The sequence below is a fragment of the Amblyomma maculatum genome, chromosome 1 (genome assembly GCF_055883805.1).
Source record: "Amblyomma maculatum isolate TAMU_Amacu chromosome 1, ASM5588380v1, whole genome shotgun sequence".
Classification (NCBI taxonomy): Eukaryota; Metazoa; Arthropoda; class Arachnida; order Ixodida; family Ixodidae; genus Amblyomma; species Amblyomma maculatum.
Window position 1 is genome coordinate 289,653,519 of NC_139344.1, and position 12,264 is coordinate 289,665,782.

The following is a 12,264-nucleotide window of genomic DNA, read 5'->3' on the forward strand; positions in this document are numbered from 1 at the left end:
TAATCAGCCTGTAGGCGAAAAGTCCAATTAGAACATACAACACAACACCACACAACTAGAATACGACTTAGCACAACTTCACTAAAACGGTGGCAAGGAAAGACAACATATCAACAATGGCAGCCAGTCCGGTTGATAGTCACTATCTTCGTAAGCGTCTCTAAGCTGGTGTACCATCTGGCCGAAATGAGTAGCGGGGGAGACTAGAGGTTCAGCATTCCGGTCCAACATACGCGTTTTCCACAGGCTGTGCAGTCCAAGGAGGATAATCATGTCAAAGGGTTCATGGTCATGTTCGCTGGTTATCAAGTAACGCACACTGTAGGAATTCAAAATAAAGTCTTTCTTCAATGTTCTTTGCAGAACGTCCCAAAATAAAATTGCATCTTTGCAGGCAATAAAACAGTGTTCGATGGTTTCAGGTGTATCACATAACCGGCGATTAACAGAAGAAACGAAAATATTTTTTTCTGAAGCCACACTTTAACAGGCAAAACCCGACATGAAGTTTAAATAAAAACGTTTTAGTAGAAGGCGGGATCGGCATTTTGCGCACTATTTTTAACACATCATGCCCCATATAATTGGAATAGAGTGAATGATATAAGGGAGGCGGGAACAACATAGATATGAAATCCTGGTATATATTTTTCCGTGAAACAGAGAATAGGTACTCATAAGAGAAGCGAACTGCCAGAAAACGCACTGAATCGTAAACTTATTTCATAAAACAAAATAATAAGAGCCGATCGATAAAATTGGAAGAGACTACTAAGTTTGGAAGAAGGTTCACTAGGTTAGTTTTCAGGGATGCTCTGGTAATTGGATGGGAGCTATTACGGAAAAAGAAGAAACGAGCAATTAACTGTCTGACAGAGATGTGTCAAACCTAGTCCACCAGCAGAAACAGACCTGAATAAGTTATCGCGCCGCATAGACTCAAAACTGGACGACCATATGAACGTCGCAAACGTTCGGTGAAAACTGTGGATGTAATTCCTCGCGCAATGGAGTACCTGTAAAACATAATAAAGTTTTGTAGCCAGAAACATGTTACATGCCTGTGCTAGGCCAAAAATTGAAAGGTGGTGCGGAACAAAAGTCTGAGCATAGCTTTTGGGTGCCGTGACCCGCTCTTTCCAGTAGCGTACACTAAACTTGAATGCATGAAGGGGAACTCCAAGGTATTTAGGGGGAACACGAGAGCAATTAATTGCAGCATAATGAGTCAGCATTGCTCCCCATGAAACGAACCACAGACCCGAACTTTTAGACTTATTCATTTGAGCGCCAGACACAATGCCAATGCTCAATGGCGGTTATAATTTTGTCAATGCTGGGTTTGTCTGTGCCGAAAAACGCCAAATCGTCGGCGTACGCAAGCACTTTGACTTCATTACTGAAGGCAACATAACCACGGATACTGTGGTTTTGCAGTACACTCAACAAAGTGGCTCTAGGTAGAGGGCAAAGAGTAGCGGTGCGTAAGGTCCGGCGCGTTGCCGTTTGTATTTTTGGCATCCTTGACTGGGAAGGAATGTCTCGGCGGGGTGCCGTGGTGCGAACTGTGCGTCTGGTCTGTTTTCAAATGCTTACATCCTAGAAGGAGACCATTGGTTCAAGAGCGCAGGCTCTTCGTTCGGACCCCCGCCACACGTGTCCCTTTGTTATGGGAGACGGGAGAGACCATCTGCTTCCCTCAAGCGGGACCTCATTAACGCGGCCCCCCCCCCCGCGGTCCCGTCGTGCGGGTGAGAACGGCCGGAGGCCATAAATCCCGCGAGAGGGGTCTGGCTTTCGTCCCGCTGCATAACGTGTAGCTTGCTAGTACACGACTGTCAGTAAGCGAAACGGTCGGACAGGCTGCGACGAGTGGCCCACATACGCGGGGATGAGCTACAGTTACTGTGTTTTTATGTTTTTACGTGTGGAAAGGGGCGCGCTCTCGGCTCACCTCTGGAGCGCGGGACGGGCACGAGTGTCTTTTGCTGGAGCTACTCCTTGCGTTAGGACGCTCGCGCTGGCGAGCGCCTGGAGTAGCTAGTGGTTGCTTTGGAGCTGGGGCAAGAGGCGCCAGCTCGACTGCGGGGACGCGGAGTCCCTTGTCGCTCTGTTTAGCGGTCGGCGCAGCCGACCACGGCTAGTTTTCCTTTGTGAATATAACTCTTGTATCTCTTATTCTTTTGTATAAAGTTCTCCAGTTGTTTATCAAGTTGCTCCACCAACTTACTGGCTTGCTCTACCATCCAGTCACCCATCAACATCCGAACCAAAAACTTTACTGGCGCAGTCGCGACAGGATTGGTGTGCTGCAGCTCAACCGAGAGACAAGGTGCGTGAAGCATCGGGCGTCGATACGCCGAAGACAACGAGCAGGTACAAGAGGGTGCGTTAAGCATCGGGCGTCAAGGCGCCGAAGACGAGGACGTCAATGAGCAGCGATACGAGCGACACAGAAGCTTGCAAGCGCAAGTGGACGCGTCCGTCGACGGACGCGAGCGGAGCCCTCGAGTAGCAACAACAGCGGGCGACTAGCGGCGCCACTTTGACGATCGACGCCATTCCAGTCCGAAAAGAGGACCCGGCGGGCAGCACAGAGTGAGTTCCCTGGTCCCTTTGTTTTCTTGGCGTTCACTGTTTGATGTGGCTGGTGTAGTTAATGCTGACCAGATTTAGGCATCTTAACCCCAACAAGGCACTGACAATGGATAGTGACGGTGACGGGGGAGACGGTGGCGACAAGGACAGCACTGAGGCGCCGAGACCTCAGTGTGGCCGAAACATTGAAAAGGAGTTAGAGTTGTATGAAAAGAAGATAAGGGCTTTAGAGCTCCAGATGCAACTCATGCTGGCTAACGGGCAAAGTGCGGCGTCTTCGGAGAACGACCGTCTGAGGCAGTACGCTAAGCTACTCGCCGGCGCGTTCCCCAAATTACCAACGGATGGTGAAGTGCCGGTCTGGTTTGAGTCGGTGGAATGCTCGCTCGAGGCTTACAGCGTTCCGAAGGAACACTGGGCGCAGCTCGTGTTCCCGATGCTGGCCGAGCGAGTGACCTACTTGTCAACCCGGTTCACCGCCGAGCAGCACCGGGACTACGACAAGCTGAAGGCGGTGGTCCTAGAGGAGCTAAAACTTTCAGCCGCAGAGTACAAAAGGCGGTTTTCTGGGGCCACAAAGCGCCGCGAAGAAACCTGGAAGGCATTTGTCACCCGCCTCCAGAGTTATCTAAATTTTTATTTAAAGTCTCGATGCGTGTCATCATTCGATGAGCTTGTAAGGCTATTGGTAGCCGATCAGCTCAAGGCGGGGCTGTCAGAGGAAGCCAACAAATATGTTAAGCTGCGCGAAGGAGAGAAGTGGCTAAAGGCGGACGAGATAGCCGCGCTGCTACAAACATATGAGGAAGCCGCTGGAAAGGGCAGCGCTCAGAGGAAAGACGACAGCTTTAAAGCCCCTGACAAGCATTCAAGGGCCACAACCGATTCCGCACCTTTGCAGAATTCAGGGTCGGAGCGAGCAGAGAGAACTGGAGGCAGGACAGGAGGAGAAAGGAAAAGGCCATCGCGATCGAGTGGCTGTTTCCGATGCGGGAGCTGGAGACATTTTGTTGCGAATTGTCCATACAGTGGCGAGAACCCAGCCGACAAGCGAGATGATCCGCCACGCGAGGATAAGTTAACGGCACGCGTGTCGACCCACGATGAGCAAACCACGCGTCCTGCGCTCAGGGACATTAAACTCAGCTGTCGGGAAGCTGTTATCAGCGCCATGGTAGACACTGGCGCTGACATCACTGTCTTGCGTGAGAGCATGGTGCCTGAGGAGTTTGTAACCGCACAGGGGACAATCGATCTCATTTCTGCTTTCGGAGAGAAGGTAGAGGCGAAGCTGGCCATCGTTCCGTTGAGTTTGTATCGTGGTACTTCGTTAATCGAAGGCAGGGAATATTCGACACCGGTGAAGTGCGCGCTCACCGATAAGCTCACGCATACAGATTGCCTAATCTCCGCAGACGCCTGGGAACAGCTGCAGGACTCGGGCGAAATTGGCAGCGAGAGTCGCGTGCAGGCAGTGATAACGGTGCCGACACCGGATGAAATACCAGATGAATGTGGGCTAGATGCTGGCGCGGAGCCCGTCTTGGTGTCAGAGAATGAAATGCTGCCGGATCAAACAGTTGTCATTAATGCGGTGGAGAAATCACAAGATGACAACGTGATTACTGAGCGTAGCGGGGTGCAGAGGTTTCGGGAGGAGCAGCACGAGGATGAGACTCTGCGTCAGGCCTGGCAGAATGCTAGGCAAGGGAAGGCTGGCATGTCAATTGTAGAGGGAGTCTTGTATCATAGAGACCAGGTGTTAGGTCAGGGGGTGCAGCAGTTAGTACTGCCAAACTCACGACGCGAGGCCGCGCTGAGCCTGGCACGTGAGTCCTATGGGGGCGGACACATTGGCTTTCGGAAGACTAAAGCTCGCCTAAAGTTAAGTTTCTATTGGCCTGGCATGGAGGCGGACATCCGCAAACACTGCGACAGCTGCCACAGTTGTAAAGTTCGGTCCGACCACCGGCAAACCGACAGGGTACCGATAGCGCCTCCCCCACGCAAACAGACCTGGACAGGAGATATTGGTGAACCTGGGGAGCTAGCGGAGGCCCCCTATGACTACTTGAAAAACCTTAAACCGCAGCTCGAGATCACGGCCGACATCGCGGAGCTAAGGAGCAGCAAACAGCAAGAGGCGCACGCGTTTCACTATAACAGGCACGCGATGGTGAAAACCTTTCGTGAAGGTGAGGCGGTTTTCGTCTTTGATGACAAGAGACCAAGGAAATTGTACCCGAAGTGGCTCGAGCCGGCGGTAGTGAAAAAGAAATACCGCGAGCACTCGTACTATGTACAAATAGTGACGGTCGCCGCATGCTAGTGCATGCAAATAAGTTATGTCACTACATCGGCAGGGTAGACTCAGTGAGAGCCATATTTCAGGATGACAGCGGCTTTGGTGAAGTCGAGTATACTCCGCACGGGTGTGTCCTCGATTTTGCAGATATCGCTCTGCCACTGACACGCCTAATGGGGAAAGGCTCACCGAATAAGATACCGTGGCCAGATGATGCGGACAAAGCCTTCAGCGCCTTAAAGAAAGCTCTATGCGAGACTGTTTTGGTAACCACTCCAGACCCGCGAAAGCCGTATCTGCTTTTAAAGGACGCTTCGGCAGTGGCTGCCGGTGCCTGTTTGGCGCAGCTTTCTGACGACGACACGGAGGCGCCCATAGCCTTCGCCAGACACACGTCAGTTCTAATGCGATGGACTGCAATCAAAAGGGAGGTTTACGCCGTAATATTGGCGGTAAAGAAATTTGAGAAGAAATAGCATCCTCTCTCATTCCTTGCGAGTAGTATGCCCCAAAGCGCGAAGCTTACTCGCAGATGCCTTGTCTGAAACCCCCAACGCTTGTTGGAACAGGCCACCGGCTGACATCCCGCAGTGACCGCTGGGGACAGTGGGCCAGGGAATGGTGCGCGAGCAACAAACTGGAATCATTGGATTCGAAGTGTGCACGCCAAAGCCAAACTCAGTAATCCTGCGGACCATCTGTGTGTGTGTATTTTTTTTCGCATCATGTGTTTGTGGATGTATGTGATGAACGGTCGCGCAGCCATGCTCACCGGCTTCCATAGCTGGCGTGAGCTTCAGGACTCACCCGCCACTTGCCGAACCTTTTTCTTGTTGTTTTGTCTCGGCTTATCTTTCAATAGATCAACCGAGTCTTGGGGGGAAGGTGTAAGGTCCGGCGCGTTGCCGTTTGTATTTTTGGCATCCTTGACTGGGAAGGAATGTCTCGGTGGGGTGCCGTGGTGCGAACTGTGCGTCTGGTCTGTTTTCAAACGCTTACTTCCTAGAAGGAGACCATTAGTTCAAGAGCGCAGGCTCTTCGTTCGGACCCCCGCCACACGTGTCCCTTTGTTATGGGAGACGGGAGAGACCCTCTGCTTCCCTCAAGCGGGACCTCATTAGAGAGTTTTAGAATAGGGGGCCCCAAGCTTTGGGGCCCCCAAGGAGCTTGGGGCGTCGAAATGCGCATGCGCAGAACGTAAGGCGCGCTTGGGGTCTTGGGTTAACGCTTGGGGCGGCCCCTATTTTTCCAAAATAGCGTTCGCCCCAAGCCGCCGTTGGGTCGCTTGGGTTACGGCAACATGGCGGCGCTCGGCCAAGCGGCGGCCGCTCGCCTCGGCACACATTCGTCGTCACCGCTCCATGGTGTCACGCGTTCATGGAAAACGAAAGGCCAACGAAGCTTATGCTATGTCTCATGATGCCCGCACAACCAAATTTTAGCGATAAAACGTGCTATATTTTCAGATTGCTTCCGGATTTACCGAGCTGTTAGGCTTAGCGAGTTCGCCTCCTTTGGTTGCCATGGGTAACAGACGGCGGAAAGCGCGGAAGGTTCAAATGAGGTTTCCCGGTCTCGGCCTGGATTGACAATTGGCCGATTTCGTCTTGTCTGACGAAAACGGTTTATATAACCGGTAGTCTTAAGATAGTTTTTGCACAATAATAGTACTTTTTGATGAATAATATAACGTTGTTTGCTTTTATATATTAAAATGCTTTTCCTTGGCTACCGTCGTGGCGCTGCAATCGACGAACGCAAGCCCGGCTCCGCTGCGTCGGGAAAACCCCTATTCTAAAACTCGCCGCTCGGCTAGCACGTTGCGCTGCCGCGCGCTATTTCCTTGGGGGCCCCAAGCCTTGGGTCCCCCTATTCTAAAACTCCCTATTAACGCGGCCGCCCCGCGGTCCCGTCGTGCGGGTGAGAACGGCCGGAGGCCATAAATGCCGCGAGAGGGGTCTGGCTTTCGTCCCGCTGCATAACGTGTAGCTTGCTAGTACACGACTGTCAGTAAGCGAAACGGTCGGACAGGCTGCGACGAGTGGCCCACATACGCGGGGATGAGCTACAGTTACTGTGTTTTTATGTTTTTACGTGTGGAAAGGGGCGCGCTCTCGGCTCACCTCTGGAGCGCGGGACGGGCCCCGAGTGTCTTTTGCTGGAGCTACTCCTTGCGTTAGGACGCTCGCGCTGGCGAGCGCCTGGAGTAGCTAGTGGTTGCTTTGGAGCTGGGGCAAGAGGCGCCAGCTCGACTGCGGGGACGCGGAGTCCCTTGTCGCTCTGTTTAGCGGTCGGCGCGGCCGACCACGGCTAGTTTTCTTTTGTGAATATAACTCTTGTACCTCTTATTATTTTGTATAAAGTTCTCCGGTTGTTTATCAAGTTGCTCCACCAACTTACTGGCTTGCTCCACCATCCAGTCACCCATCAACATCCGAACCAAAAACTTTACTCGGTGACATAGGACAGCCTCTTTGGAATTAAGACTGTGTGATTCCTAGTAAAGGGCTGAGGAAGGACCCCCCCATCAAAACTTAAAGTGAAGATCTGCAGCAAGACAGCGCTCAGCAAAGGTCTAAAAGTTTTGTAAAACTCGCACGATATGCCATCAGGGCCAGGTGTTTTAGAGAGGGGTAATTGGTCAATTGCGTGTTCTATTTCTTCCAACGTGAAAGGACCATTGATAAGAGCGCAGTCTTCATCTGATAAAGGCGTTATAAGAGCTTTACAGTTAGCTAGTAGATCCGAATTAGAAGTAGCAGAAGCGTCACTGAACAGTGTCGTGTAATAGCTCACAAACACAGAGATGATGTCACACGTTTTCGTTACTAGGATGCCATTGGACATCATTCCCGGTATCAATTTGGCCGCAGCATTACGGTGCTCGTCAAGTAGAGCTTGTCGCGTAGGGGTTTCAGAGTGCAAAGCACGATATGTACGAGATCGAACTCGGGCCCCCCTGTATCTTTCAGCGTCCTGTTTTTGTAGGTCACACTTTACCCTTACAAAAATGCATGTAGGGTTTCTATAGAAATTCGAAAGCGTTGTGTCAATACACGCTGTTGAAAGTCTGTTGATAATCGGCAACATCTTGGATGATGCAGTGTTGACCTCTTGTTGAGCGCTTATGAAATAGTGGCCCATGTGTTTCTTAAGAGCGCTTTTGGAATTCGCGCAACTGAAATTTTGTTGATTTCAGGCTCAAATGCTTCAGAAACTCTGCAAGTGACGCTTTTTGATTTTCTGCTACCTTTCCACTCCTGAACAACAGAAAATAGTACACGACCATCGGTTTGCCAGGAGCAGACACGGGGTGATTTTCATTAATGCAAAAGTAGTACAGTACATCTCCTAGCTGCGATAAGTCACCACATTCTATGTTCTGCCCGACCAATCAACAATCCTGTCTGATCAGTGCTGGTTAATGATAAGCATAGTGAGGCATAAAAGAACAAAACAGATCTTGATCTTTTAAGCCCCATTATACTTACTCACTCATTAACCTACACTAAACTGACTAAATTGTTGATTGATCGAGCAGAACATAGAATGTGTTGACTGACCGCAGCAAGGATATGTGCTGTTCTACTTTTGCATTAATGTAAACCACCTCGTGCCTGCTCCTGGCTAACCGTTGATCACACACCATTTTCTGTTGTTCCGCAGCGGAAAGGGAACACAGAATAAAAAATGCGCGTTAATGAGAAAGAAAAAATATGCATCTTTGGTGAACCCATAACATGAGCTGGGATGTTTATTTGCTTTATTTCAATTCATATGCAAGGTATGACGCCAGGCTATTCTTTGTGTAAAACGCTGATACGTCCGGGAACTCCTCGCATGTGATGCTGAAATAAACAATATAAATCATAATTAAGTTGCGGTATATACTAACTTAAAAATAGAGGAAAGGCATTTGTGCGCTGCTCCACGTCATAGCTCAAGAAATTTCTTGTCTAAAATGAGTTGTCACTGTCTTTCACTGCTTAGACGGCATCGACCGCCGCTTCCACAGCTCGGCAGCACTACCACATCGTTCATTTCTCCCTGATAAACAATATATGCTGCCGTCAAAGATCCTATTGTGAATATAAATAGCAAAGTGCAAGTCACAAGCATTACTACCCAGAAAACTTGAAGCAGAATTACCAACTATAGGCACCAAAATGAGTGGAAACAAAAACAAACACTGCAAAAATGGTGGAGCTGCACAGATTCAATAATCCACAATGTGTGACAGAGGCATATTATGATCTCGATAATGTGTCCGTCTCAGCGCGAGTAGCGTATCGAAAGAGTACAGCACTGTGCCGAACAATCCGTCAAAAACGGTCACCTTGTAAAAGAAAGAAAATGTCGCCATCCCAACTGGCGTTCCATCGGCCCCAGCGTCCGCGTTAGAGACAAGCCTGGTTCTCTCTCTCTCCCTCCTTTTTTCCGACGAGGCTGGCTTGCCTGCTAGAAATATTTACATGCTCGCTTCCCCTTGTAGCACACACTGTACAAGACTGGCACAAACACGAATAGGAAAAAGTAAAACTCTCACCAAAGTGCAGACGCTCCCTCCGCCCGTGCCGGCTTTTCGCCCAGAATCCAAAACGCCTGCGACTGTTGAACTTCTTAAACACGTCCTCCTTGCGCAGAAGCTGCCACCCAAGAGCGGATTCCTCCGAAGACTTAAATGCGTACGTTCGCGCTCAAATTTGAACAAAACGATCTTCGTGATAATCACCAGCGAAAAACCTACATACGGTGCTTCGCTCACAGTGCAAGATGCGACCACGGTGGCGGGAAAACGCCAACTGAACTGGCACATCGCCGCACTCAGCGTACCCGCGTCTGCGTGCAAAGAAAACGGCGCGCAGAAGAACAGCTTCGGTGAAAAGGGGGAGCCGCCGCCCCCGCTGCGCGAGCTATGCTGCAGCCAAGGTCATCTCCGTGAAGACAAACCACGGAGAAGGCAGAGAGCAGAGACCCAGAGGGAGCAACCCCTCCCCCCCTCCCCCTTTTTCCCCCCAGCCGACAGGAAGTAACTCTCGACCCTCCGGACATGCTGGCGCCGTTCGCGGCACGGGGGAAAGATGGGTGTGGACAGTAGCAAGGCAGTGGCCGAATGCTTCTTTGAAAAGACGAGTCGCGGATAGATGACGCGTGTAATCCTATTTTTTTTTTCTTTTTATTTCATACGCGAATGTTTTTGCTATGCGTGTTAACTCTATAGTATGCGTGGGATCAATCCGTCATTATTAGAACCCCTCAATGTTTAAAGTGACTTCATTTTAGCATGGTGTCCACTTTAAGAAAGGAAGGAAAAGAAAAAAATAACAGTTAAATTCTCCAAAGACATACAGGATTCCAATACAGACTGCACCTCATTTTGCGGCAAAAGCTACGGGCAAAAATACCTAGGCTTGGGCAGAATGTCAGACCCTGAAGCATATATATAGTGAACTTTGCAACTGGTTTAAAAAAGCTCTGTCCTGCCCTACATGGTAGGTTCAATCTAGGATCCTGTTTGTTAGTATGATGACTCACTGAACTTGTTTTATGATAAATATAAAATATGTCCTACCACTAAAGTTACCTTCTGCGACATACAGAAGCTGATTCATTACGGATTCTGACTGACATTCAACGATGTATTTGCATTATTAGTGGAGGCTTTGCCATCATGAAGTTTTTAGGGCATATTTTCACTGTGTTGCGAAGCTTGAGCTAAGTGTGCACCGTTAATATGTACTTTTATATAACATGAACGAGCACGAAACTGCATGCTGCTCTTATATTTCCCTTTGCAGAATGTGGCCAATAGTTGATTACAAGTGAGACCAAAAATTCATAACGAAATTGTCACATCATGTTCTTATCATTTGTGCCTAAAACTACTTAAAAACATGGGTCAGCTTGAACAGTACACGCTAATTGTTCGTGAACGTTGAAAACTGACAACAAAAAGCACATAGAAAAAATAGCACAAAAAGTCTATTGCGTAGAACACAATGAAAATTCTGTGGGCCCTGTAAAGATTGCACTCAGCTGGGGTTGAATGTCTATCGAAATTCAATAAATTCAAAAGGCGGTCAATAGTCCAACAATAGAGTTTCAAAACTCATTTTTGTAAGGGTACCCTAGCAATTTCGTCTAAATATACTCCAGGTGCCTCACATTCTAATTCATAGAGGTTATACAAACTCTTATGCAATGTCCTCTCTTGAAATTTCCTCTAAAATGACCTAACAGACCCAATTTCAATAGCTATCGCTCGCACCTCCTGTTTAAACAGCTCCCATGCAGCAAATATTGGCATGGTACCTGTCTAACACACTTGTAGCTGGGAGCGTATCCGAAAGGCAAACTTCTGATCATTTACAAGTGAAGAATTTAGCTTCCAAAGCTCCCATTGCGGCCTAAATTTTAAACAGTAAGTTCTCCCGAGCCGAGCAACCACCATACAATGATCTGAAAAGGAAACCGGTACAGTTTCACACAAGAAATCAGCGTGGAAGAAACATAAATCCTGTCTAGGCGCGCGTGGGACCTCCCCTGGATATGCGTGAATAGTGTAGTTGCATGACATGAGGCCCCTGTATCAATGAGTCCTGAGTCATCTATAACACGCGACAACACTTCACCACTTCTGTCTCTGTGTACACTAGGCGTAACGTACACAGTTCAGGTAACGTACACAATTGAAGTCTCCCATTAGTACAACATTCTTATCACAATCTAGGAGGTAAGCTTTGGCTTCAAACTGATCAACACGCTCAGCTGCACTATTAAACGCATAAATATTGATAAGTCTCCATGGCTTCCCGTGGAGTAAAAAATCACAGCTTATTAGCCGCCCTTCAGAGTCAGTATAGTAAGATAACGCAGAATAAGGGAGAGCCTTTCGCAGAAACAAGAAGCAACCTGCCGAAAATCCAATAGCATGCATCATTATAACATTGTAATCAGACAAAAAGGGTCCTAGTGCCCTCTCTGTATCCTGCTCACTCTCAATCTTCGTTTCCTGGACGGCGAGAAAGTCAAGCCGCCTGCTGCTGAAAAGTCGACGAAGTTGCACCTGCTTCTGATGAGACCTAAGGCCTCTCACATTCAGTGTTGCAAACACTAGCTCCTCAGGGGCGGCCATGGTGACCACACAAGTGCTAACTAGGCTTGCATTTGTCTCTCCGGAGACGGCGACGTCGCCTCCGGACCTCCACCACGACTGCGGGAACGCGAACGTTGGCACTTCCCCTTGTGTTTCGACGTGCGCCGGCGGCGGCGATGCTTCACGCTTACCAGATCATCATCTTCACTCGAGTCAGATGCGCATTTTCCCCGGCGCTTATGAAGATGCTCTTCCACAGCAGGGA

The 12,264-nt window shown here is 49.2% G+C and overlaps 1 protein-coding gene across 1 annotated transcript; it reads left to right on the forward strand.

The window, feature by feature from the left end:
• The first annotated feature begins 2,704 nt into the window (after positions 1 to 2,704).
• On the forward strand, positions 2,705 to 4,927 carry LOC146206778 (uncharacterized). Its single transcript, XM_084575605.1, has one exon. It carries the CDS (start codon positions 2,705 to 2,707, stop codon positions 4,925 to 4,927), a length of 2,223 nt encoding a protein of 740 aa, XP_084431731.1.
• The last annotated feature ends 7,337 nt before the right edge of the window (positions 4,928 to 12,264 follow it).

Coding starts and splice junctions, on each gene's coding strand:
- LOC146206778 (XM_084575605.1), top strand. CDS start 2,705: ATGGATAGTGACGGTGACGGGGGAGACGGTGGCGACAAGGACAGCACT.